This window comes from Vanellus vanellus, assembly GCF_965231255.1.
Source record: "Vanellus vanellus genome assembly, chromosome: 23".
Taxonomy (NCBI): Eukaryota; Metazoa; Chordata; class Aves; order Charadriiformes; family Charadriidae; genus Vanellus; species Vanellus vanellus.
In genome coordinates, this window is record NC_138928.1 from 7,496,422 (window position 1) to 7,524,101 (window position 27,680).

General features: G+C 41.8%; 2 protein-coding genes across 6 annotated transcripts; both read right to left on the bottom strand.

Annotated features, from left to right (window-relative positions):
* Positions 1 to 123: 123 nt before the first annotated feature.
* CSDE1 (cold shock domain containing E1) lies at positions 124 to 20,281 on the bottom strand. 3 transcript variants are annotated; one of them, XM_082494486.1, is made up of 21 exons: positions 20,212 to 20,281; positions 16,032 to 16,471; positions 13,377 to 13,575; positions 12,538 to 12,647; positions 12,095 to 12,187; positions 11,474 to 11,571; positions 11,226 to 11,307; positions 10,741 to 10,869; positions 10,424 to 10,549; positions 9,513 to 9,725; positions 7,762 to 7,902; positions 7,515 to 7,673; positions 6,806 to 6,913; positions 5,784 to 5,959; positions 5,288 to 5,400; positions 4,427 to 4,546; positions 4,015 to 4,193; positions 2,874 to 3,037; positions 2,001 to 2,133; positions 1,346 to 1,414; positions 124 to 528 (listed from the first exon to the last, which is right to left on the bottom strand). In XM_082494486.1, exons 3-20 carry the CDS (start codon positions 13,573 to 13,575, stop codon positions 1,367 to 1,369), a joined length of 2,391 nt encoding a protein of 796 aa, XP_082350612.1. In that variant the 5' UTR covers positions 16,032 to 16,471; positions 20,212 to 20,281; the 3' UTR covers positions 124 to 528; positions 1,346 to 1,366. The 3 variants fall into 3 exon arrangements, with proteins under 3 accessions (XP_082350612.1, XP_082350611.1, XP_082350613.1); XM_082494485.1 differs by having other exon boundaries at positions 124 to 1,414; XM_082494487.1 differs by lacking the exon at positions 12,095 to 12,187 and having other exon boundaries at positions 124 to 1,414.
* Positions 20,282 to 20,955: 674 nt separating this feature from the next.
* On the bottom strand, positions 20,956 to 26,019 carry SIKE1 (suppressor of IKBKE 1). Of its 3 annotated transcripts, none has more exons than XM_082494453.1 (5): positions 25,741 to 26,019; positions 25,539 to 25,644; positions 24,950 to 25,092; positions 22,709 to 22,822; positions 20,956 to 21,564 (listed from the first exon to the last, which is right to left on the bottom strand). In XM_082494453.1, the coding sequence occupies exons 1-5, from the start codon at positions 25,897 to 25,899 to the stop codon at positions 21,517 to 21,519; spliced, it is 570 nt and encodes a 189-aa protein (XP_082350579.1). In that variant the 5' UTR covers positions 25,900 to 26,019; the 3' UTR covers positions 20,956 to 21,516. The 3 variants fall into 3 exon arrangements, with proteins under 3 accessions (XP_082350579.1, XP_082350578.1, XP_082350580.1); XM_082494452.1 differs by lacking the exon at positions 20,956 to 21,564 and adding an exon at positions 22,031 to 22,347; XM_082494454.1 differs by lacking the exon at positions 20,956 to 21,564 and adding an exon at positions 22,031 to 22,367.
* Positions 26,020 to 27,680: the final 1,661 nt, after the last annotated feature.

The following is a 27,680-nucleotide window of genomic DNA, read 5'->3' on the forward strand; positions in this document are numbered from 1 at the left end:
CCGGTCCCGGCGCCGCGTCATCACCCGCCGCCGGAAGAGCCTCGCCGCGCCCCCACCGCTTCCGGGCACGTGACGGCGGCGGGGTGCAGCGCTCTCCGGAAGCAAGACACGGGCCAGGAGGGAGACTTTTTTCAAAATCAGTAAAACTTTATTCTATTTCCATTCTTTGCCATTAACAGAAAAAAATTGGAGAAAGCAATGTTTGTTTTACAAAGATAATGCATCTCCCAGAGAAGAAAACCCTAAATTGAGAATAGAGGTAACATGAAAAAATCCCCCCCAAAAAAAACACAGTACTGCCCTCTATTCAAAGAAAGTAACTCCTGATCTTTTTGGTTAAAGTAATACTTAGACCAATCATTCCGTTTTCTTGCTTGATAAAGTGTGACAGGGGAATGGAGGGAGGGGGCAGGGGGAGGGGGGGGAAAAAGAAAGCACACAGACATCAACTATTTCACCTTGATGAAAGTCTCAATACAGCTATGGAAAGCCTAAGTATTTATTCTTTTACAGTACACTGGGTGCCGGCTGCAAAAAAAGAAAAAAAAAAAAGTATTCACTTCAGGCACAACTTCTTTCTTTTTAAATTTAAATCAGTAAAAGAAACTGGGTTTAGAAGCTGCAGTGTTCTAAGCAGCAGCAGATTTGTGCATTGTTTTAAATATATTTAAATTACCACACTGATGGCACACCTCAGCCTTATGAAATTCTGCACTGCACTTGTTTCAGAACACTACAAAAATAAGTCTACCCCAGAAAGAGACTTTCATTGAGCTCTAACAACTTTGCTGGCTAAAGGACTCAAGTTAAATGAAATATGAAAACATTGTAACATTTGGCCATCAACTTAAATTATCTGAAAGTTCATGCAGATTTTATATAAAGTTGAACTTATTCCACCCTCGTATGGTCCTCAGAATCTGAGCAGTGAGCCTTCCGCTTCCACTTGGAAGAAAAGACGTAATGCAGTTGAACACTAAGGCATAGTAATACCTTGGCCAAAATAACAAAGATAAAGCATAGATAATTGTAGTGCAGAATTCCATAAGGTCTACCAGGGTAGAGCTGTCTATAATGTTTACTCACATAGGCAATGTAGATTTGCAGTTACCAGTTGCGTTAAATGCACCATTCAAAACAAGCTTCTAAAATGTGATACTATAAGGCGCCACCTTAAGTTCTCCAGAATGCAACTGTGCATAACTTTAAAATGGTTTCATAAATTTATTTTAAACATAACATGAGAAGGTGTTAAAACTGGTGTAATAGCTTCGTAGAATTTGGAGGAAGGGATGAATAGGAAGATATTCAGTACCCTTCACCAGCCCCCACCACTCAGTCGTACATCAGGTATGGGTTTTGTGGATCAGTCTATAACACCAGCTTGACGGATCTTTCTCTCTGCACCAAATCCCTGCAAGGACAACAAAACAAACTTTTAGCTCCAGCATTGTGCTTTAATGCAAACCTGTTCTCTTTCATCCAAGTACAGCATCAGTGCATTTCTAGTTAGCCACGTTTGCCTTCAGAAACAACAGAGACATTAACAAAACAGGTTCTGTGAGTTGCTCTTGATAGTCCTAGATGCTTCACAGATTCCAGACACTTTACTCCTGCTTATCAAGTGGCAGAACCTTACGTAAAAGCCAAGTTGAGATAAAGGGATTTCACTTACTCACTCTGAGAAGAGGAGCAGGAGGTTTATAAAAGAAAAAACAAACCAAGATACCCATTACGGGCCAGAACACAAGAAGCAATTGTTTTCTTCTATACTGTGTGTTCTTCTGAAACTACAGCATACGTTACTGACACAAGGTATAGCGCCCCGACTGCACAAAAATAATCTGATCTTGCACGGCAGGTGGCTAGTTTACTACGTAATGAAAGCAGATGCCACATTTCAAACAGTTTAGGCTGCCAACAGAAGAAGCAGTATTATGTTATCTAAGTTAAAATACAAACTGCAGTTATTCTGCAAGCTAGCCTTTTCTCTTACATACCTTTGAGTTATCCGGTCCCCTAGGCTGACGAAGAACTGTTAGACGAGGAGCATTGGCATCATCCAGATTAATGCTCTTTAAACGATTAACAAGTCTATCAGGACGTGGAGCAGCAACAGCCTTAGCGCCTTCACTGTAACAGAGTCAACCACAAAGAGCACTGATGACTTCCCAGAGATGGTGTAAGCTACCGATTTTATAGTCACTTTCTCCATTAAATCATTAGTATAATCTGTGTAGTGTGAAAGCAGACCTTCTGGATGACACCATGTATGTCTGTCTCAAATCCACTACTTTAAACACAGGAGTCTGAAATAGCAGTAGCTCAAAACAATATTCTCAAAAGGGTATTCTTTAGGGGGTGGAGGTGTTGCATTTACTCTCATGCACACATAAGTAGTATTTCCTACATTTCTGCTCCCTTTAACTGGAACAATAAAAGGCTTACAAGTTGCCAGTATGCAACGGCATAGCAGTAACATCTCTGAAGATGATGAGAACAGAATTTTGGGAGAAAAAAAAATTTTAAATATTAGCACTTCTACAGCAACAGGAAGCTATCTCAAGCTTAAGCAAACCCCAAATTAAACAGTTTTCTTCAAGACATGTAGTTCAAAAGCAAAAATGATACCCATCACCCTTAAGAAATGAAAAGAAAAGAGTGCCTAACAACATTGTTTTCTATTTTAAAATGAAAGTTGCCCTTCAGGCAACAGGTGGAAGCACTGTATACGATGCTGGCCAGAAAGGCCAGCAACTACATATTAATACCATCAGTTTTCTTATAATTAATTAATTTCTACTCGGAAGGCTGTATCCAAGTTCCTGCTACAGGGGAAGTTTCTAAAAATAAATTAAATTCTAAATCCTCACCAGACACGCCACACATTACAGGCACTGCATTTTCCTGTGCGCTGGTTCAGGATTACTGAGAACTCCACTTCATCCCCAGCCTGTAGCTCCACACCATCCTGAACTTCTTTGACATGGAAGAAGAGCTTTTTGCTGTCACCCACTTCATAGTTAATGAAACCAAACTGAAAACCAACACATCACAAGGTTATTTCTTTCTTCTTGATCCAAACAGATGCAACAACTTACTCATTATTGCAGTTTTAACTACTTTTAGAAAAAAACCCTCTGAAGTGCCTAATGGAAGTGGAAATGCAATTTCTACATTGAACAGAACATTCTGTCTGGAAACAATACTTCTGGAAGTCTAGGCACTCTTCTTGGGTTTGTAAGTCACATTTAAACCCTAAAGTCTATAGAACAAATTCTGAAAACTGCCAAAGTCCTGGAAGCTGTATTAAACCAGGAAAAGCACTGCTGCATGTTCTTTTCTAAGACTCCACCTTAGAAGTTACACAGTAGAAACCACTCTATTTTTCGGTCTGTCACTGGTGTAAGGAGTCAGTTACTTCCATTTACCGTTCCACTCATGTATAAACCAGCAAAACTCATCCAGCCTCTCAATAAATTATTAGAGCTTAGTGCTGCAGAGTAACCATAAAAATAGAAAGCATTCACAGCACTTAATTTTTTAATCATTCTGAGATGCAAGTAACTAGGGCAACGATCAGCCTTTGCATTTCAGATGGACTGTAATCACTGCTTAATGCTATGAAGAAGCTTTTTCTAGAAGCAGAGTATGCACAGTTTTGTTTCTTTTTTTAAACACTTTTTAATGCCCTGTTCAGCAGAAACCACTTATTTTAATTTCTAGGATATCTCAAAAACAGGTCTTCAGAATCAACCACAGCAGGAACTGCTGCCCAGTAGTACCGATGTATCGGCACCAAACCAAGTACTGAGTTCACCTTTACACAGGCTTGCATAAACCAGTACTTGGGTTACAGAAACCTACTTCCCTAGAACCAGAGTAGAAAGCAATACATTTGTGCACAAGCTTCCTGGAGTCAAGTGCTGAAGTGGGTTCTCATCTGCTCTATGCCAAGTCAATCAGTTATTTCCTATTAACATGCATCTTGTCTTCATAGCAGTGGTCACTCACCTGATCTTTCACACATTCCACTGTGGCTCTGCGGAACGGTGTGATGTTAACAGCCATTGTCTGCCCATTTTGACCAAGAACACAAAGCTGAAACTTTACTGTCTCTCCCTTTTGCAGACAGTCACCTTTGTTTGCCATTCCAACAATTCCAAATGGATAGACTTCTCCTTTCATCTCACCTAGAGGAGTAAAAAGTCCAAGACAGAACTGAGAGGCATCCTTTCCTATCTAAGGGCATTTAGAATTTATATCCAATATTAGAAAGTATACTTTTAATGTCAGCTTAGTAGTATGAATATAGTCTGTAGTGTGAATATAAACCTCAACACCTCTGTTTACAATTTATTAAAATTCTAAGCTGCTTCTGCATTTGTGAAAGGAATACTTGTAATTTAAAAGCAACAAATCTTACCATCCTCCATGACTTCAATCATGCCCTGGTATTCAGTTTGTGTGGGATCTACACTCCTTAAAGGACGAATTACTTTACCAGAGTAAACAGTTGGATCAGCTTCTTCAGTGATACCGTTCACTGAAAAGAAACAGACAGTGCAAGAACAGGACGTTCTAGTCATACTTTATTTTAAAAAGAATTAATAAGTGATTCAGGTTGACCAGAAGCCAATAGTTTGCACTGCAAGACACATAAGTGTCACCCAGCAAGACTGCAACGGCTTTAACACAGCTATAAGTAATGGTCCTGGTTTGAGGTAAAACCACAATAGTAACGATAGCTTTTCTAATCAAGACCACACTGATAGTTCAAACATGGAATTAGAAAAATACTAGTTTCTTGTGAAAATAGAGCCCATGGAACTTGAAAAGCAAATCAAAGTATTTTACTTCTCTTCCACTACATTCCCATCCCCTGCTCACTTTAATCATTCGATAATCTTTTAAGTATGCATTTTTTGCCCCAAAGTTCTTAATACCCACATCTGCATTCCTCCTGCAACTTTCCTTCTGTAAGGTACAGCACAACTGGTGCAATTACTAGTTTGGCTAGTTCTGCCACTAGATCTCTCCTTATAACCCTACAACTGAAGAGGACAGAGTACAGTAAAGGTCTAAAGAGTTGCTACTGTCAACAGGACTGTTGGTCTGCACTTTGTTCTCTGGAAATACAGGCAACAGCTTGCAGGAAATCAAGGACCACCACATTAAGCATCATCCTCTTGGTCTAAGCTCCAATTGTAAATAGATTATTAACGAGCTTTACCCATCAGCACCTGCCAAGAGCCTTGTAAGCAGAAAGTACTAGGTATGGTCTTACCTGCATGTGTTTTGTTCACCTTTTCTGCACTAACTTTGTTTCCTTTGCCTTTTGACAAGCTGTATTCAACGGTGTCTCCAAGTTCCAGGCTATCAATATCACCACAGTATTCACTACAGGAATAGAATTATGTATAATTTTCTTTTAGTTAGATGACAAAAGTGATGCTGATCCAACATTTACAGAAGTTGATCAGAAGACATTTAACCACCTCAGTATGTCACATTGTCAAGAAATCCTCATTCAAGAAAGTGAAGCATTTCAAATATACAATGCAACTGTTATTTCTTGGTCTGGGATTCAGAGGCATAGAACACCAAGATTGCTGACTAACAGAAAAGCCTGAACCAGTCCAGCAGAGATAATAAACAGAACTAGAGACACCTAAGCGTATATGTCTGTGAAGTCCAAATGGGTTTAACAGTCAATCCTACCAAACTGCCACCCCCAACCAACCAACCAACCAACAACTAATAATAATAAAATTGCCATTCACCTGTAGTGGAAAAAGATCTCCTTATCATGATTGGCTGTTTCAATAAATCCAAAGTTATCTTTCAGGGCAGCCACATATCCCAAAAGCCTCTTAGAGCTGTAATTGCGTCCTAGCATTCTGACAGAAACAGCTGTTTGCAGACCAGTTCTCTTCACTTCACAAACACTGAACTCAACCTGTTGAAGAGGATCTTATCAGTACTAGAAAGAAAAAAAACAAACAACCCAACCAACCACGACCACCACCACAAAAAAAAAACCAAAAAACACCACCCTGAAATCACTAATTTCAAAGCTGTGTAGCTCTAATCAATATCAAGGCTCTCCAGGAGAGTAATTTTCTAGCCACTACTCTCCCATAAACACCTGTCAGTCATTGACATTTACAACATTCCAAAGAGTAGCAGTCACACCAGTGACATCTGCAAGGCAAGCCAGCCTCTAGCACTCAGCTTTTTCTACCCATTAAAGATTAAAAGATTTCTGTTTATGTGGTTTGCCTCCTTTCACTACACTTATCACTAGCGGCCCACAGTGTACCTAGCTTTGCTCACTTGTTTCATATTTTTAAAAATCTGTAATCAGTGCCTTCATAGCATGGCTCCTGAACACTGACTGTTGTTAGGCTGCTCTTCCAGATCTCCGAGCTCTTTCTCCCTTTCCTTTGTCTCTCAGGCTAATTTGCTTGTAAAGGTACATTCTCCCTCCAATATTAATTTCAAAGTCAGCATGCTAAGTTCCTCTTGATTATTTACAAGCAGAACCCACTGCCTTAACGACAAGGATTCCCTGTTTAAAAAGCATCATTTTTCATATGTATATGAAGGATATTTTTCTTAGTTTTAGAGAAGATTAAGCCACTCAAACCTAGGACAGAAGAAAAGAAATGGGTAACATTACGCAGATGCCTTGTCCTTCATTTGTTCTGAGAGGAAGAACAAACCCAGTAACAAGGCACAGAGAAGCTCACATCTCACAATGCACAGAAAAAATATTTCCCAATGGTATACTTAGTTATATTGCCTTATCTCCTATCTGGGGATTAGTAGATCCTTCCACATCCTTGGCCTGGTAAGGAATGGTCAGTTTTACTCCACAGTCATCATAAACAATTATTCCATCCTCAGCTTCCTAAAAACAAGACATTAGAACTCAGCAATAGGTATCTTATTCGTAAGCAAACAAATTTACTACATACAATTCAAGTACTGCTCATTTGAGCCACAGTGGTTTTACAGTAATGGCTGAGTAACTGGTGAAAAACACAACCAAGCAATCAACTCTGAGTAAGAAGCTTTGATTTATATTAGACAATATTTTTTAAGAAAAGAAAGTCTTACCACCATTTCCAGTTAAGTATTTATTGGAAGATTAATTATTCTGGCAATGTTTAAAACAGCATGACAAAACAATAGAGGTTCTCCTCTAGCCCTAGAAATTTAGTTTTAACCAATTCTACCTAGTATCTTATGTGGTAGGAGGTGGAAAGAAACTTCCCATCAAGTTCTTGGAGATTATCCCCCAACAACACGACCATTAACGATGCCTTTATTATCTTGTTTCACACAAGTTAGTATTCATGGACTCTGTCATTAGCTGTTCAACATACTTCGTGTTTATACAGGACAAACAGCACGTCAAGAAGTTAAATTACAGATTCTAAGGAAGCAGCCTCAGTCTTCAAAGCCAGGAACACAGAACAGGTACTTCACAAGTAGAAGAGCAGCATTACCTTCTCTTTGCCTTTATTTGGGCTAGTGGCTTTGGCTGGAGTGGCTTCTTTGTCTATAGTGCCCACAAAACGGTGATCTGATTGGGTGTGGAAAGAAACCGTGCCCTTTGGAAGTTTTTTAATCCTTATAGCATGATTTCTTTGGGCAGACAACATATCCTGAAAAACAAGATCGAACAGATTTTAGACAGACTGCATATAGTTTCTTTAAAAACTAAGCTTTCACAAACGTATTAATCTCACTTACAGGAACAACAGTGAACTCTACTTCATCAGAAATATGGAGTTGATTTCCATCCATAATTTCACTGAAGTGAAAGAACATGCGAGCATCCCGGTCCACACATTTAATGAAGCCAAAGCCATCTCTCATTGCTGCAATCACACCCTGAGAATAGTCAAATGGAAAATTACAGTTTTATTATTTATATGAGACATCTGTCTGCAGGTACTCCACATCTGTCTGTGGAGTCTGTACTGATGGGAACACAAGGCCTGAGTGCCAAGGCCAAGAAAACACTTCTTGGCTTATGCAATATGCTTCTTAGCAAACTGTAGTGCTAACGGCTATGGTCAACCTGAAACGCAAGTTGTACTTACCTAGTTTCTAAACTACTTATGAAGTGGAAAAGATTAATTTAAACCACTAACAAAAAGGACCACAGTTAAAGAACCTGACATTACTACTACACAGAGAACACAATCTTGAAGGGGGTAACTCTACACATACCTGCATCATCTATGCAAGTATATAATACTTTCATAAACACACACAGGAAACATACAAGAATCTATATAAACAGGAAATAAAACCAGTGATTGGAAGGAAGAGAAAACCCATCAGATTTCTAGATACAAATAAAGAAATTAAAATGCTTTCTTACAAAGAAGTTTGTTCAGACTATCATATCCATAGGTGCATATTATGGTAAGCATGTTATGTAATATTTTAGTGGCCTTCCTGGTAACCACTAGAAATGGAATGCTGCATGACAAAGTCATTTCTCACCCTGACCGCTGTTTAAAAAAAAAAAAAAAAAGGCTCCATAAACCTGCTGAAAAAGTTCACTACTCAACTTAGGAAGAACCAGTACCAGATCATGCCAGAGGTATTGAGCATGGCAGAATTCATGAACATATTCAGTTCAACCCAGTTACCACAGAGCCTTTAGCAAATCTCAGGGAAGGCTAATGGGATTTGAATGACAACGCAAAGATACTTTCCACCTTTAGGAACATTCTTCTCTTATATAGCTTTCACAAGCTCAGGAAAATCAGCTAACCTTTCTAGAAGCAGCCAATACTTGTTACCTCAAGGACAGTTCAATTCAGGTGGGCAAATATATCTAGCCAGAATAGAAATATAGTGGTTTTCTTAAAGCAAAGGGTCCTTAATTCACAGCATACTGAGGTGAGAGCACTGTAATTGGACTCCAATTGAAAAGGAAGGCAAACTTACAGTCTAGCTGGAACAGAAACAAAATTCCTAATTACAGGAATGAAAGATATTCTTTAATACTGATTAGCACATCCATCTTAAGTCTCTGTAATCCACAAAGTTTTTTGTACGTGATTGAATGCAGCTCTTTACTATCCTTCTGCTGGACCCTCAGACAGAGAGATCGGCGAAAAACCATGAAATCCAAGAGCTCAAGCATGTTAATTTATAACATAATAGTTCAAGACTGCATTACTTTTGTCTGCTATAACCAGCTAGCAATCCAAACCATGCAGGCCAACTAAGGTTAATTTTCTAATATGATTTCGTTTACTCAGTAGTTAACTTTTTATTCTTTTAAAGGAAAGATGCACAGCATTAATTCTGAATTTTATACTATTTAAGCACTTTGTTTGAAATGTACATGTGAGGACTGGATTTCGAAAAAGACAATGGAAAACATTAGTGATTTTTACATTAAGTTATTGTTTAAGACAAAACTCCTATGATTTAATTTTATTTCCCCTCAAGAATTAAAACTTTTAAAGATAGATACTTGCCATTTCCCTAGTTTCATTAGTAAACTGGAAAGTATTGGGGAGAACCTCAATATTGGTGGCTCGTTCCAGTTTGTCACGTCTGTCTGTTGAAATATTGAATCGAACGTGGTCACTTTCCAGCAAGGTCACCTTAGATTTTGTATCTTTATCTCCAAATGGAAGTTCTTTAGGAATCACAAAGTCAACTTTGATGCGGCCAGGTAATGGATCGCTCTAGTAGACAGAAAACCAACAGAAAAATTTAGTTGACCTACAAGACTCACCATAACTGCAGACAGAATATTTAGCAGAAATACTAGTACTAACAAAAGTATGGATGACATCAAATGCCTGCTATACTCAGACCACTATGCCTTATTTCTACCCCACCTAATTTGTAATTTACCATCCATAGCCAAATGCAAGGTAGGTTTTGGTGGTGGTGGTTGGGTTTTTTTGTTTGGTTTTGGTTTTGTTGTTGTTTGTTTGTGGGGTTTCTTTTAAGCGTCAAACATTTATTTTCTCAAAGTCAAATTTTCCTCAAAAATCTCATTAACTGTTAATGCTCACAGGAATCCATAGATCAGGCTTATTCCAGCAAATATTTTCTCCCCTTTTCCCTATGCTTTTGCCTCAAAGATACATCCTAAACCCACAAAATTCAATGGGAAGTATTTGAAACATTAAAGAAAACACATACTACTCAATGTACCACTACTCCAATTCTTGCTCTTTATAACCTTTAGAAAAATTGCATACTGCGACTGCTATCGACGGTTGTTACAGGTTAAGTACAAGCTTACCGCTTTACTCTGACATGATGCTTACGCAGCAGACTGTTACAGGAAAGTGGAACATTTTTACTGTTTGAGTGGAATTCAATACAATCAATACAACATTTCACATAAACTTAAATAAATACTGAAATTGACCTGGTTTTTGCTGGGAACTTTTGGAATTACTTTGGTTACAGTCCCTTCAAAATGTTCAATGCTGATATCTTCAAAAATGACAGTTCCTTGAGGCAGCAGTCTAACATCTGTTGCAACTTCTTTACCCTAAAAGCACAAAATCAGTCAAATACCCATAGAGAAGAGATAAGGTAGCAGACATTTTCCAACGAACTTCCTCCCCCCATTTTTTTTTTTTTAACAGGTGAACTTGAGAAAACAGACTGTATACATAAAAACATAACTGTCCAGTTATGCCCTAGGACCTTGTCTTCAGTTTTTACTGGATTTCGTCTTACGTTTCTGTCTTTGATTGTAAACTCCACATCATCACCAGGCTGTAAGGCTTCTAGGTCACCTTTAAATTCACTATAGTGAAAGAATATCTCCTTCACGACATCACCCCTCTCAATAAATCCAAAGGCTTCCTAAGAATAGAACAAAGTGTTTAATAAATTGCCTATTCTCTTAACATACCAAGACAAAATTTTACAAGTTCTATCAAACACAATGAAAGACTATGACATACCAATATAGCAGACTTACGCATGCACAGAGCTAACGGGCTACCACAAGACATATATAAACAGAAGCAAGTGGGACTTCCTTTGTTAAGGAGAGTGTTAGTATCAAAGATTACCTGTTTAAATCATTTCATCCCATTTATACCCACAGCTCCAAACTGTTAATAGCTTTTAATGCCCTAAATAAATTACTTATAACACTACTTTTCAGAACAGCATTTAATTTTCAAATGAAACTTTAAAGCTAAAGCATCACTTACTTTCATGGCACAGACTACTCCTTGACAGCGGGCTTGTTTCTTTTTTAATAGCATAATGTTACGAGCACTTACAGCACCAGTACTGGAGGGGAAAAAAAAAAGTAAACAGAGCAAACCTGAAGCAACTCAAAACTGTAGCAAAAATTAAGACTATATTACATAACATCATTTCAGTTCTTAGAACAGGCATGAATTGCTGCCTGACTACTAAAACAGAGTATGAAGTCAGAAAAGCAGTACCAACTTACTGTTTGTTTGTATCAATTACAAAGTTTATTTTATCTCCTGTTTCCAGCTGTACATTTCCTTCAACATCCTCTGGGGTGTAAGTCAGGTAAAATACTTCCTGTAAATTAACATTGCCTAATATTAGTCTATTTGCAGAATAGTTGTTTCAAAGAAAGATTAACGGTTTTGTTTAATAGCAATATCTGCTATTAAAGAAATTAATCTAGTGAGAAAATAAAAAATAGCCAAACAGGGCATGCAGAAAGATTATTTTTTCCATAGTGCTGTTTTCAAGAGTCTGTAACAAGCAACTTAAGTTGAAAGGTTTGTACATGGCCATCTTTAAATCTCAATTTCTAAACTTTTCAAATTCAAAATAAGGACACATGAACATTACATAACCCAGCTTAAGTTTTAAAAGACAAAACCAACTATTTGGCTCTATATAAAGTTCTCCGTAGATAAAAGCAAGTAAGCTAACATTTCTGTCTGTAGTAATTACCAAAGCATGCTTTTTTTTTTGGCCAAGAACTACAGTTCTTAGCAGTGTCTATTGTCCAAATTAAATTGCGTCAATTTGTTTGCTCATAGACCAGAGTGACGGATCAGTGAAGAGTTCAAGTAAAATACGTAAGCTTTACCCCATTACGTTCGTAGCATACACTCCCTGTTGGACTCTGACCCGGGGCAGCTGGAGATTTACTCTCTAAATTGTGAGGAACAGCGCACACAACCTACCAGTCAAAAAAAAAATCCATTGCTAGTCATTTCAGGAGCAGCATTGTTGAATACAAAATGAATCTCAGTATCCTCTACTATACACTCAGGGATGCACTTCTAGTGTAACTCAACAGGGAATGCCACGCTGCAAAGTTTCAATCTTACAGAACACCTGTTGACTCTAAGAACTGTTTGGAGCTAAGTAAGAGCTCAAAATGAACCTCTGATTTTTTACCAGAATGACAAAAATATCTTTCAGTGTAAGTGAATACTCTATGTAGTTAATATGCATGCTAAATGAATCTAGCCTTCTGTACTGGAGTAAAGGATGGAAATTATGCATCTATAGAAAACAGGCACTAACTTGTCCATTTATTCGTTCTTCAGGTAATATTTCTGGTTTTATCTTCACCAATTTAATAGCAATAGGTTTTCCAGTTCGGCGATCAGAAGACACTTCAAACTCAACATCATCTACAAGACAATCAAACATGATAATGGCATGATAGGGTTTTGTTTGTGTTTGTTTAGTTGTTTTTTTTTTTTTAATCACTAAATGGTTACATTTCATAATTCACTGCTTGTAGCCAAACACAACAAAGTAAAACTTAGGTGCTTTTGTTACCAAGGAAGGACACTCTATTTGCAAATATTTCTCTGGTTATTCCGCTTATTTACTCCTGTTGCTAATGAACTATTCTATTGTAATGGCTTTCCCCTCAATAATTCCCTGCCCTGCTCACTATACAGTAGACTTCACACTGAAGTTCAGACAACATAACATATGCCATTAAGCAACTTAGAAACCTCACTGCCACATTAATTAGTAGCACGAAGTAGCAGTCTCCCCATTCTGAAAAACAATCGCCCATCTTCAAACTAATTTTAAAAAAAGAAATACTGAGTACATGAGGTATGTTCTTCCACAATCTAAGCACTTGCTTCCACGTTAGTTTTACAAGCTTGACCTAACACAACACCTTTTCCAGAATGGCCACAATTGTATTAATATAAGCTGTACAAAGCTTAAGTGCTGTAAAGGTGTCTCATTGGGAGTAGCAGATCATTAAATCAACTGTTTCTGCAGCCCATCAGAAGCAACAGCATGCATCTATTCATGCCACAAAATAAAAGGATTTTCTATGGCAAGTGAAAGAAACTGGTCTTCACTCAGTCAAGCAGCTCTGAAAGTTGCCTAATTACCTCCTACTTTGAGCTCCTGTAAGTTGCCATTATACTGTGAACAGTGGAAGAACAGTCTAGCTTGCCGTTCTGAGCACTGAATGAATCCGTAAGAGGTCAGCAGTTTTTCTATAACCCCAGTCTCACGCAGCGCTGCCGAAGTACCATTGGGGTACCCGTTGTGTCCATTGTTGTGGAGCAGGTTTGGATCAAAGCTCATCTGTTTAAAAGAGAGCGTAGGGAAAAAAAAAGAACCACAAAAAACACTTTAAGTTTCCTTTTTCCATGCCCATATAACAGAATAACAAACACAATGAGCTTGTAGAAGTTATTGTCACATGCAAATTCTAAACATTTTTAAATAGAGTAAGAACATCATAATAGTCAAGCTTTTGTAAAACAATAATCCTTAAAATTTAGATAGGCAACATATGTATAAAATAGGACAGAAATACAACACCAAAATAAAGCTTGCTTAGACCAAAACAAACTTCTGACTTTCTTCAGTATTATACCAGTACTCCCACATTCGCTATTTCACATCAGAGCCTGAAAATATCTTAAGTATCTGCTCTTCCAAATTAAACAGGTAATTAGGAAAATGCAACAGTTATGAACCAACAGAATTAAATTCACAACCCTGCAAAGTTTGTCCCTCGTTTGCCTGTTCAGTCTTATATACTAAAAAAATATAGTTTTAAGTATTTAAACATTTTTGCAGTTATGGAGTTAATACCCAGAATTAAACTAACATTTCTGTGGCATAGGAGCTCAAATGCTAGAGAAACTGAGAAAACTTGAAAACAGTATTAAACTAAAAATGCTAAAGCTGTCATGAACTGTTAAATTAACTTAGACCCATGAAAACCTTTTTTTTTTGGGCAGGAGGGGGATGTCTTATCTTTTCAAGGCATAGACTCAATCTTGAAATATTCACAAGTCCCTTTACTAACTCATTGGCTTTTTGATGTGCAAGTCTCATTTTTAAAGCAAACCACTTCCATTTACAGGCTAGCAATTAAATCAGTTAAAATGTATTATACCTCACTAAACACTTTAATTCAAGAAAGACTCTTGAAGCAACCCTCCCCAGTCAATATGCATCTTAAAATACAGTATTGGAGGGGTTTATTTGCGGCAGTTTCCAGTGTATTTATTTTGGAAATAGAACAGAACTGTATCTGTTCTCTGCTTTCGTGTTGCATCAAGCAGAAGAGATTCAAAATTAGTCACCAATATGTTCAGTGGAGATAACAGACATGCAAGTAACTTGTAAAATGGTCATGCTTCTTACTCTAATACAGACATCAAGTTACTCAATATATTAAAAGGTATTGTTACAGCACGTCTTATTATGCTGTTTGGAAATCAGTTTAAAAGCGATCAAAGAGCATCACTGCAAAATATGAACCCTCATCTTTTAAGGAAGGCAACCCCTAGGACATTCCATACACAAGAATGCAATTGTTGAAGTGCTTGATTTTAAGCCATCTTAGAGTTTGAAATACTTTTCAAAAATAAGTTGGCCCTGCAAGTAGGTTGGCTGGGGAAAGGGAAAATAATACATTACTATACCTTTACCCAAGAGAATAGGTAAGACCATTAACCTACTCTGAAAGCTCAAATCAGTGTGACAAATGCTTTTTGCGAGTCATTTACAAAATGGCCACTTCACATTTCTGATACAAGGTAAGTACGCAAACACACATACACCCCTGCCACAGACATTAAGTAACAGACTACTACTAAAGGCATATCAGATACAGAAAGTGACAAAAATCTACCTAAAAATAAAGTTCAGAATAGTCTATTTTATGACTAGAAAACCACACTGCTGTAACGTCTTGCCCAAAGACTACCATTGTGTGATACTATTTAAACAGTTTGAGTTTAAAGGAGTATATAGCACAAAGAACTCATCATCAATCACCTAAAGCCTGACAACTTAAGTTCAGAGACACACTCCTCAGGGTAGCACTAAAATTTGCTGTAGAGAGAAAGATACATGATAATATCGGCAGTCTTTCCAGATGCTTGTCGTATTCCTAGACCTGTTCAAACATAATTTTTAACAGAGCATAAAAAAAAATCAAACACAAAGTCCATTTATACGTATCACCAGTAGTATTGTCATAAAACTTTAAGAAACTTCTAGAAATAGGCTACAACCTATTAACATACAAACAAGACTTGCTCGGACCTACAATATAAGGGTTATATACTGGACCATGAAAACTACCTGCCTGTGCTGTCCACTGCCAACAGTTCACTCCCAATGGCTGGCTTTTAACACAGCTGACCTGTCCATTTACAAGAGTAAGAACTATGAACCCCATCAGTACATGTACTCGGAGGACGAAAAACAAACTGTGCAGCAAGATTTAAAGAAGACTAAACAGAGGTTATTTGGGGAAAAAAAAAAAAGAAAAAAAAAAAAAGGGGGATTGGAACCACAACGCTACCATTACTAGAAGAAAGAAACATTAACAACCAGCTCTCTAGGGTTGTAAGTCTTGTTAAATAGAACCATATTGCAGGCACTACTAATTCGTCATACATCTACTAAACCAACGTAACAGCTAATAACTGCTAAAAAAACCCTAACAAAACCCACACCCTTCTGTTGACAAGTTTTTTCCTGTTAAGCTTAGAAATATGTAACTCTCATGTACCAACCTCGCAGTGATATTCAAATATTGCACTTTCAGTAGTATTAGCCGATTCTTCTGTTTCAGCACAAGTTTCTAAGGATGAAGACTGCTATTATTAAAAAAAAAGAAAAAGGAAAGAAAGAGAGAGAGGGAAAGAAAGAGAGAAAGAAAAAAGATAGCAGGAGAATGTGATCTATCAAGCTAATAGAGAATATAAGTGCTGCTGCCCTGGGCAGTTTCAATACAGCACTGGAGAAAACAAAGACTACTAGCAGCGTTGGGACGTGCTCTTTTGAAGCTGTTGAGTAGGCACAAACTTCTTGTTTCAGATCAAGCCTTGTATCTTCAGTGTAAGTTTCCTCTTCTTTGGTGTTGAGTTGTTGTTACGATGTGGTATATTCTTTTCCTGATCTGAACTTGAAGCAGCAGTTTCAGGTGGTAAATTCTGTTCTGTTCCACTTCATACTGGAGAAAGGAAAAAGACACACTAAGTATCATATCACATGAAAAGAAATTCTATATCAGTCCTAGGTGCTAGTCCTACAAACAGGTGCATTTCCTCTACCTGAATACTGTAGGTTTGACCCATGCTAGGAAAGACTGTTTTATACATACATTTGTCATTGCTGTTTTCAGTTTTGTTTTCCAAGAAACTCTACCTCCAAGCCAGTGATATGGTATTTTCAATTTTAAACTCTCCAGGGGCAGTTAGGCAATTCAGGAAAGGTCCTACTTTGTACAATTAAAAGAGCAACTTGATTTTGATGAATGGCAGCATCATTTAATGCAAATCTTAGCCCTCCTACCAGTAACTTTATCTGAGTGCTGCCTCATAATTTAATTAATAAGTGCTTGCACAGACCTTCAGAGTAGCAATAGGGTGTATGGGGGGTGTTAGAATTTCCCAATAATTTTTGTTCCAAAAGGTAAGTCAAGGACTAGCAATACCTGAAGCACCTTAAGCTTTGTATAAAAATAAACAAACTTCTCAATTATATGTACAGATGCTGATGCCTGTTCTACACAAGCCATACGCACCCTGGCATAGCATGTAAGATAACTGCGCAGCCATTCTCTGGACTTCTTAAAACAGTGTTTGCAAAATGTTGACTACCTATAGATAATATTTGTGTATAGCATAACAGAGAAGCCTCTCTGCAACATAACCAGATAATAATTCCAGTACCACTTTGCATTTTCATGAGAAAGTGATTTAGACAAATTGCCACCTACCACATAAAACTGAAACCTTATAGAAACATAAGCTTTTTTTGAAAAGAAATAAAATGAAGTTTTGATTTGAGTTTGTTGCTCACTCAGTACATATAGAAAAAAAAAGTAGAAATTTTTTTTGTGGACAAAAGCTGTTACGAAGCAACACAGCTATGAATCTATGGATAAACTAGTATGTTATGCAGTAATCAAGCATCAGAGCACAACTCTTCCCCAAGTTGCTCCACAAGTCCCACACCAAATGAGCAAAAATATGGACAAAGTCTATTTCTCTACTGCAGTTGGAAAGCAAATTTCAAAATTTACATTGAGCTTTGAATTCCCTTTAGTGAACTTGAAAAAGTCAACTTAAGTGACTGAAACACGAACGCAAAGACATTTAACTCTCATCACAGTGAAAATGCTAACTGCAGGCAGCTATGACAAATAAGAACTCTAAACCCCAAAAGCACACAATAGCTGTATGAAAACTCATCACCCAGTTTTCACAAGTTTGTAGTTCAATGACCTCTTCCCCAGATGAAGGATCTTCCTTTAGTCACTACTCTGAAAAACTTTCTGCTGACGTAAGTTTTCTTGTCAGACCATTACACATACATGAGACTAAGAGACTAGATGACAGCAGTACAAACCAGTACCTAGTATAAAAGGCCTGCAGTGAAAGATTCAATTACAAAAAAATATAAATCAGAAGACACAAAGCTATTGCAAAAATAACAGGATCACTAGACTTTTCACATACCTCTCTATTAGATTCAGGCAACTGTTACCACAATCTCTTTCAGGATAGTATTATTTTTTGGACAGCATTTCAGATCTCAAATGAGCATACCCCCAACCAAGTTCAGGAGAAATTAAGCAGGCATACATTGTATCACAGGAACTGCATAGAGACGCTTAGAATCTTCTTATTCACCTACTTCTCTCTCATCTAATTAGACTAATATAATTAGGAGCTCTACTAGAACTGTAACTTGTATTATATTACATTTGCAATTTTTCTGGGCATAGAATATATTACAATTTCATAGAATAATCAAAACACCTCTTTTGGCCAGGCTGGATGGGACTTTGAGCAACCCGGTCTAGTGGAAGCTGTCCCTGCCCATGGCAGGGGGGTTGTAACTAGATGATCTTTAAGGTCCCTTCCAACCCAAAACATTCTATGATTCAAGCTGATTTTGTCAGGTAATGGAATAAGGCATAAGCTCTTCCCTTAAAAGTCAGTTTGATTTGATAACAAGATTGGTTTACTACAGTTAAGTCATTAAAAAAAAAGTGGTTGTCAAACAAGCATAACTCAAGCAAAAAAAAATCAAAAATCTGTGTGTGTCTGCCTCGAATTCTTTACTTTTTAATTCAGCTACTATAAATACTCCTCCAAACTGTAAACATCCTAAGCAGCTACCCAGCCCCCAAGTCACACTGGCTTCTGCATCTGTATATTTACAGCTGAAAGGATTAATGAAAAGACAGGGAAGAGCTGTACAAATCCTGTTCTTGAAGCCTTTCAGGTGCAGATTTTGCTAAATTACAGTAAGGCACATAAAGCTGTTCACAGCTGGAAACCATCTACAAAGCCCAACAGTAGAACCTGCTGGATCACACTGTTTTGTTCACCATTTTCTTCACAAAGAGGTAACTGCAAGAATACGTATTTTACTGGACCGGAACATGTGTTTCTAGAAACAGCCATCTCTTACATGACTAAAATAAAATGTAATAAAGATAAAACTTTATATTTTCAGTATGAACGCACAAACCAGCTATTAGATGACACTTGGAGATAAAGCCCCTTTCAGCTACTAGCATTCACTAGGTTAGTGAAGTCACTTTTACATCAAAAAAAATACATCCATGCGAAAAAAAAAAGTTAAAGAACTTCCAAGGGCATCTGTAAAGGCACATCTACATAGAGAATCATTGCAAAAATAAAAATCACAGAAATCCTCTTCCTTTTAACGGGTTTGGGGAAGGGCCCCGCGCCTGTCATGAGCGCAGACAACAGAGGATCAGCCTCGCACCCAGGCTCGCCTCAGGCCTTGCGCCGGGGCCTGCGTCACGGCCACAGGCGGACGCCCGGCGCGGCGCTCCCGGCAACCCTGCAGCAAGATGGTGGCCGCGGAGCGGGGCGGCGGGCTTGGCCGAGGGGCGGTGCCAGCGGCGCGCCGAGCGGGGGCTGCCGGCGGCGGGAGGCGACCGGGCCGCCAGCCGAGGCCTACGCTATGACAGCGCAAAGGCGGAGAGAGGCCGCGCCGGGCACAGCCGCTTCCCCACCCGGGGGCTGGACAGGCCCAGCGGAAGGAGGGGCCGCCCTGTCGCCCGCCCCGCACACAAAAGGGGGCGATGGCGGCCGCTCCCCCGCACACAAAGGGACGGGGGCCTCGTCCCCGTGCCGGGCGGGGCCGCGCGCGGCAGGCCGGGAGGCGCCGCCCGCCCCCAGGAGCCCCAGCGCCGAGGCCCCGCCCGAGGCCTGCCGGGACCCGTAGTCCACACGGCACCGCCCCCGGCCCGCCCGCCGCCCGCCGGCCTGCAGGCCCCAAGCAGCCCCGCAGCCCGCCGGGCCGCGCAGCGCGCCGGGAAAGCGAGTTCCAGCGCGGCTGCGGCTCCGCCCTCGCGGCCGGGGGACACTCCCGCCCCGAGCGCCCCGGCGGTAGGGCGTCTGCCCGCAGGACGCCGGGAGGCGTAGTGCGCACGCCGCCGCGGCCCAGCGACTCGCGGCCGCCGGTACTTCCATCCGCAGGAGCGGCGGCCTCCGCGCCGGGCGCCCGCCCCTCCGCCGCGCTCCGCGCAGCCGAGGGGAGGCTGCGGGTTTCTTTACCCCGCCGAGACGGGCGGTAAACGGGGGCCGGGCCCAGAGGTGCCCTCTGCCTTCTCCGCCGGCTCCCGGGGGCGGCGGTGTCCCCTCACTGGCGTGGGCGCCGTCCGGGCGGCGCCAGGAGCCGCCGCGGCCCGCCGCGAGCCATACTCACCCCAACAGCTCAGCGCCCCCGCTCCAGCGCCGCCATGAGCAGCACGGCACCGCACGTAGGAACAAACCCGGCCTCTCGCGAGAGCGCCGGGCGGGGCCGCGCCTGCGCCCAGAGCCACTCGGCGGCCGCACGCTGCGCGTGCGCGCCTGACCGCCGGCGCGGCCGCGCGCAACGGCTTCCGCGCCTGAGGCGAGCCCCGGCGGCGCGCGCGCCCCTTCATCGCCTGAGGAGAGCCCCGACGGCGCGCGCCCTCGCCGCCCCGCCCCACCGCGGTGAAACAACGGAGGGTGAGAGACGCCGCAGGTTTGCGGACGGGCCCCGGGGCGGTTTTCGACGGCAGCAGAGCGAGTTCTGAGGCGGCCCCGCCAGCCACGTCAGAGCGACCCTCGCGGGTTCCCCGCGCACGGATCCGGGGCAGGAGCAAATGGAACGTATTTAATCTTCCCCTGCTAATTATGGCCCACTACTAATGAATAGTAAGCTCATTAGTAAAAGCTACAGCTGTTTAGTTTCCACTTTTTCAGAGGAATGCTAACCCGTGCTAGGATAACAAATGTAAAAATGCAGCTTCACAGGCATTTTAGATTATGTTAATTTAAAAGGGATAAAATGCAACATTGGGTCATTGTAATTCTTCATTGGGGCGAGATAAAAATTAGAGGGGGTTTGAACGGCTTGAGTACACACAGAACGGATGGGATTATCCCCAGAAAACAGAATACACTTGAGAAAAATACTGCCCACTGGGTTTTTTATTCCCTCTCAAACAATTTCTAATAGAAAAGGATTGTATACAAGAATACTCCTGTACAGAAATCCTTTGTATCTACCAAACAATCTTGATGGATATTCCAAATGGTTGCAAGAAAAGTCTCTTAACAAGCACAGGAACGTAAGTCACCTTCTGCATCTATGAAAATTCTCGCTCGGGGGAGAAAATGGCATCAAAATTTAAACTAATATTGAAAAATGAGATGTCGACTGTTCTTGGAGGATTATTCTTTGATCACAGGTGAGAAAGACAGAAATCTTTATATAAAAGTGTCATTAAAAATATCACAATATTGATAAATTCCTAAACCACTGGAACTCTCATTGTACTCAACATAGGATTCTGCAATAACTACGTAACATCTGTCACTAGACTTACCTGTGAGGTAACATTAAAAACCTGTCTACATGGTTGGTTTTGGTTTAGTTCTGAGGTAGAACTCAGGTCGCTCTTACTGTAGTCCAAAGTGGTGGGAGGCCGGAGAGCTTTGATCTGAAAGTGCTGTGTTCTGTGCAGATTTGAGTGCACCACCTTCAGGTCAGAGCTAGCCCAGATCCACGTGCCTCGGAGCATTGGTAAAGCTGGAACAGGTTTACCCATAAATAAATTTAGATACACAATGTCCTTAAAACGCACAGGTGTCAGAAAGAGCCATCCACTCTGATTTTCACCCCTAAATCAAGGTAAAGTATGCTCCTTATGTGAGTTACTAAAAGTGCTCTGTTGGCTATCTCTTGCTCTTTTGATCTGCTTCTAAGTAGTTGTCCCATGTTAACCCAGCCAAATGCTGAGCGTTCGCTCTTCAAAGCAACACGAAAGCTCTGCATGCCTGCTTTGTGCAGGTGGAGCAAAATGCGTACCTACCATTTACAATGTAGGTTTTAAATAATCTCTTATTCCTTCTGTCAAATAAAATCATCACAACTTGTATTGTGTTCTCTAACTACTGACAGGGCAGATTTAAGTGCCACCTGCGCAGTTGGAATTATTAACGAAAGCTCATAAAAAAATAACAAACAGGAGAGGAAATAAACTATCACAAGGGAGTATACATCAAATACTTCATTGTTAAGCATCTGTACGCTGCAATTACTAAGAGCAGCAGTGCAAGCCTTTGTATGTCATTTCAGAAAAATGCAGAGAAAACAGCACACATATTTTGAAAGATAAACATAGAAGAAAACACCTGAAAGAACAAATCAAACCCCATCCTTGTGGGGTAGTTTCATAATAGTCTCTGAAGTCAAGATTTGGAGATAAGGTTATTTTGTGGTCTAAGGTTCACAGTCAGGCAGATCTTCTCTTCCCACCTCAAAAGATTCTTTGCTGATTGACAACAGTTCACGCAGCTCTTTGTTTTCAAGCTGCAAAATCAATAGTTTTGCTGAAATAGAAATGAGCTAATTCACAATTAAAGAACAATAATCTTTAAATAGTCCCACTCTTTCACAGCTAAATAAAACACTGATTTCGTAACATAAGCATTAATATGGTGCTAGCAAGAGGGGAACCACAAAATTTAAAGCTTATCTTTTGCTTCTGGCTTCATACATCTAACAAACATCAAGAACTTGAAAATAAACAAATCATGTTCTCTATTTCCTGACCCCACCCCCAATTTTTTGATTGTCATAAATGCTTGACACATACAAATATAGAAAGTCCAGAATAAGTCTAGAGACTTCCAAAGCTTGATCTATCCTTAGCAACTGTATCTGTTCTTACCTCCAACTGAGCTAGTTTCTCCTGAACTTGAAAGAACTGATCATCATCTACTTGAATAGCTTTTCTCATCACCTCTCCCATCTCACATATTCTGTCTATTTGACTTGCAATGTCCTGAAAGACATAAAAGTAATATATTCAATACGCTCAGGCAAAAGCGGCAGTAATAATTTATCCCTTATGAATCAATTACTTTCATGTTCTTGATTTTGGATTATTTTTCCTGTTTTGAATTTTAACCCTTTCCTCCCAAGCACATGCAATCCTTTCTAACTTGTATAATATTTAAAGATTAAAACATGTACCTTATTGTCCTTTATCATGAGTCATCAATGAAAACAGTGAATAGAACTACATCAATCAGCAAGATAAGGCACCCTTACTTAATACGATGGAAATCATTTCAAGTGTGACACCAACTGAGACAAGAGCTTGAGGTTCATGTGAATATGATTAGTATGCTGCAATTTTACATTGCTGTATTAGAAAAGCCCGACTCTGAATTTATAAGAATGCCGAATATAAAAGTAAATGAGATTTCAAGATTAAGTAACACTGTGAAGTAAACAGCGTCGTTTCAGAAGGAAGCCAAGCAAGGAAAGTAAAATAAATAAGACCAGAGCCTCCCAAGGCAGTTTTTACAGAGTCTGTCTAGATACAGCTCTAATCCTTCAGAGGATGCATTTTGTTGAAGCTCAGAAATGCACATATATTCATATAATGACCACCAAAAAACTCCAACATGTAATGTAGCAACAGTTCCTGTTTGAAGAGTGCTTCGTTTCAAAGTATTTAAGGAGGAACTCAAATGTGCAAACACAAAAATATCAGTAATTGGCAAGAAGTAGCAAAACAAGAAGTTGAAAGCTTATGAAGCATTTTAACATAACGTAAAATATAAGCACTTCGGAGAATATCAGATAATGTTATAGGGTAGAGTTTCTTTTCTTTAAGTGTCACTAGTTAATCCACTGCCTCTGGAAGGTAAATGTATCACCAGAGCAGAAAATTCAGTTTTGAATTCAATTATTCAGAAAATACATAAACAAATTACAGCATCAAGAAGAGTAGCTAGAGGAACAAGAAAAACTTAGATAACTTAAGCTGGGAAGAAAGAATTATGTTGGTCTTTTTTCCTAAACAAAGAGATGGTTATAATAAGAACATAGGTCTTTAAAAGATATTAAAAGGTTTTCACTATTCTCAGAGTGGTGGGTAGGAAAAAACTCATGGACTTCATCTGAAGTACAGAAGATTTTGCCTAGATATTGTGATAGTCTAGGTACATTCTATCAAAGGTTCTTCCAGGGTCTCTTCAGCTTTGCATTTCCATACCATTCAAATGGAGCAAAAGCAGTGCAAGAGAATAACATTAGAAGTTTTGTTCAAATGTTAAGTCTTGCTAAACAGGGCAATTCATGCACCTAAGCGAGCACTGGAAGCAAGACTCCTACACTACTTAACTTCAGAGAACCTGAGCAACACAAAACAAAACTAATGAGTTGCCACATACCAATGCAAAGATGTATGTGCTAGGAATTAGGCTGGCTCCAATTCCAATTAAAAAACAACAAGATATGAGACGTCACTAGGTTGAACCAGCTTGCTGTTCTCTAATCTCATAAAAATGGATTTTAACAAATGGCTAACTTAATTCATAATCCTGAAATAGACATTTATATTGTTATTAGACACACAAATGTAAAACAAGCAGCAGTTATCAGTAGCCACACCTTAAGAGTTCTGAAATTACTGCACCCAACATGGACAAAGGGACACTTCTAGGCCATTGCATACAGTATCTGCATTTAAAAAACATTTGGGATGATGATTTCTTAAGAATTAAACATACTGCAGGTCACAGATTTAGGAGGTTCTTCGCCCTTTGTTACAATTACTGAACAGGAACAATAACAACTCTGATATCTTTGATTTTATTGTAGAGAATCATGTGCATTAAGCTTAACCCAGGGAATTCACCACCTAGTGCATAAAGAAAAAGCTTTCACCTGGGCCATGAAAGTGTTATTCTTTTCAGTGTCCTCTGTGATAACTGTTACAAGCTGTGTGCTGTAAAAGGAATAGAGAAAAAAGAGAGAGACAGCAAAGAGAGACAAGAGTTTCAGAAAATGTATTTTGGAGCAGGGACGTTCCAAAAATAGAAACCAGGATTGTATGAAAGCAAGCAAGAAACAGAGAAGAGGGATCCTGAGCCCTCTTCTTGTCCCCATCCCACCTTACCAAGGAATTAGCCTGATGAACTTTCAAGACTGGTTCTGCATCTTCACCTTTTCTCCCTTGCAAAAGCTGTAACATCTGCTTTCTGTATTTGCTCATGATAAGCTCTAATGCATCTTGGTGCTCCTCCAGCGACATCCATAGCTCTGCAAAACACAGTATGTCATCGCCACAAACTACAAGCCATTTGTCACAGCCACGGCAGCCGCAGGCCAGCGGCGCTCAGGGCGAGCCGCGCGTTACCCCAGCACCCCCCGACAGCGCAGCGCGGGGTCTCCGGCGGCGCCGCCGGCTGTGCCGAGCCGTCCCCCGCCAAGAAGCCGCTCCGGCGCCGGGAGTCGTCACTTCCACACGGAGGCAGCCGGCGACGGCGACAGAGTGCAGAACAGATCCGTTCCCCCTCGACGGCCCTCCCGCCTGGGCCGCTGACCGCGCAGCTTCTCCCCCCAGCGCGACGCCCCAGCACCCCCCGCATCTCCCCCGGGGTTCCCCCCACTCGCCACCCAGCATGGCCCCGGGGTCTCCCCGACCCCCCCTCCGCCCACACCGAACCCGGGTCCCCGCCACACGCAGCCCCCGGCGGCAGGCTCACCCCTGTTCTCCTGCCGCAGGTCGCGGATCTGCGTGTTCTCCTGGGGCAGCAGCACCGGGGGCCGCAGCCCGGAGGGATCGGCCCGCTCCGCCGCCGCGCCCTGGCCCTGCCGAGAGACGGCTGTTGGTCCGGCTGCCAGTCCGGCTGCCGCGCCCCCCCGCCCGCCGCCGCCGCCCACCGCCCGCGCGCCGCCCGATCTCACCCGCTCGGCCCAGGCCGCGCCCGCCTCCCTCATGGCGGCCACGCGCTGGTGCAGGACGGCGGACTGGTCGATGAGCGACTCGGCCGCGGTGTCGTGCTCCTTCAGCCGCTCCAGCAGCGTCTTCGCGTCCGTAAGGATCTTCTCGATGGTGCAGGTCATGGCGGGCGCCAGGGCGAGCCGAGCTCCTCACCCGCGCGGCGGCGCCATGCCCGCCCGCACAGCTTCGCTACGGCGGCGCGCGCCCCTCTCCGGGCCCGCCGGCCGGGGACGCCGCCGCTTCCGGCCGCGGCGCTCGCGCCACACGTGCGCAGGCGCAGGCCGGCGCCCCAGCGCCGCTCGAATGGCGCGCGGTGGCCGAGAGCCGCCTGGCGGCGAGAGAACGCCACCGCCGCCTACCGGCGGGCGGGGCGGAGCCAGCGGGCGGGGCGGGGGCAACAACCCGGTGGGGCAAGGCCAGTGGGGCGGGGCCAGCAGCCCGGAAGGGAGGGGTCAGCGGGCGAGGCGGGGCCAGAGGGTGGGGCGGGGTCAGAGAGCGGGGCGGGGCCAGCGGCCCGGAAGGGGGCAGGGGATGGGGCGGGGCCAACGACGGGGCGGGGCCAAGGGCCTGGAGCGGGGTCAGCGGTCGGGACGGAGCCAGCGGGTGGGGCGGGACCAAGGGCCCGGAGGGAGGGGGCAGTGGGTGGGGCGGGGCCCCCTCTCGCCGGCTGTTTCTCAAGGGAAATTGAAGGCCATTGAGCTTTTTCGTGGCGTCGGGTGGCTGTCGGGGGGACACACTAGCCTCCCCGGGGAAGTAGCATTGCAAAGCTGCCCGCACGCGCCCCGTGACCGCCCGCGCACACACAAGCCCGCGCGGCAGGGTTCGCCCCGTGGGAGCGCGGACACGCAGATTCGCCTTCGCCGATGTGACGGCGCCCGTTTCACAGCTCTGTGACAGCAAACCCAGGTGGAAAGCTGCCGGTTCAGACGAATGCTGAGCTGCGCCACGCAGTCTGTTTGCAGAAGGGCGTACATCCTTGACCCGAGAGGTTCTGGTTATCTTTTTAAATACTCCCTTAAACAGTGTGTGATAAATTCTGGGATGAGGTCTGTTGAGCTGTCATCTTATCTAGTATTCTTGTTTGTCCCTTTTAACAGTAAACATCCTCTACTCAAGTTAAAATAACAAGCTTTGTAATGCTGACTTGCTGCTTTGATATTTATTTGCGAACTAAAGCTACTGTTCATGATCTGCGATGTCCTTGATGCTCTGCTTAATCTTCTGCCACAAAGCTTTTTTGTTTAATATTACAAACTTTATTAATAATATTTTCAACAGTTACGTTTTAACAGGACTCCCCTTGACTTGAGTCATCTTTCAAGTTGAAATCCCCACTCAGACAGACACGTAAGAAAAACTGAGGATGCTTTATCTGATAGAAGTTTATTTATGAGCCCAGAGGTAATCAAGCCCAGGGCAGAAGTGCTGAATAAGATAATTTCATATAAGCAACCATTTCAAAACATTCATACAATCCAGAGAATAAAGTAAGCAGCAGCATTTGGAGTTTTTCATCAGAATCAGATCAATTAGTAAAATATGAGATATATTTTGCAAATCTGGGAAATGCAATGCTGCCTTATAGTAGCTTGTGTGGAACTAAAGGTCTAGGCCATGCTTTACAACATGTTTTACCTTCTGGTCCTTCCTTATTTTTCTTCTAAACGCTAAAAAGTTAAGACAACTTGTTATCAGACTTCCTTTTTCATAATGGGCAATTCATGAACATTTGGAAAACTGCCAAATATTACTGTCTTTACCATTCTGGTTATGAAACAAGATGGCAAGACTGCCCTGTCCTAAGACAGATGTGACATGTGACATCCCTAAGCTGCAGCCAATGCTCGCTTCCCCTGTTCCACTACCCATCCCCACCATTACATCCTCAAATGACCCCACCCGT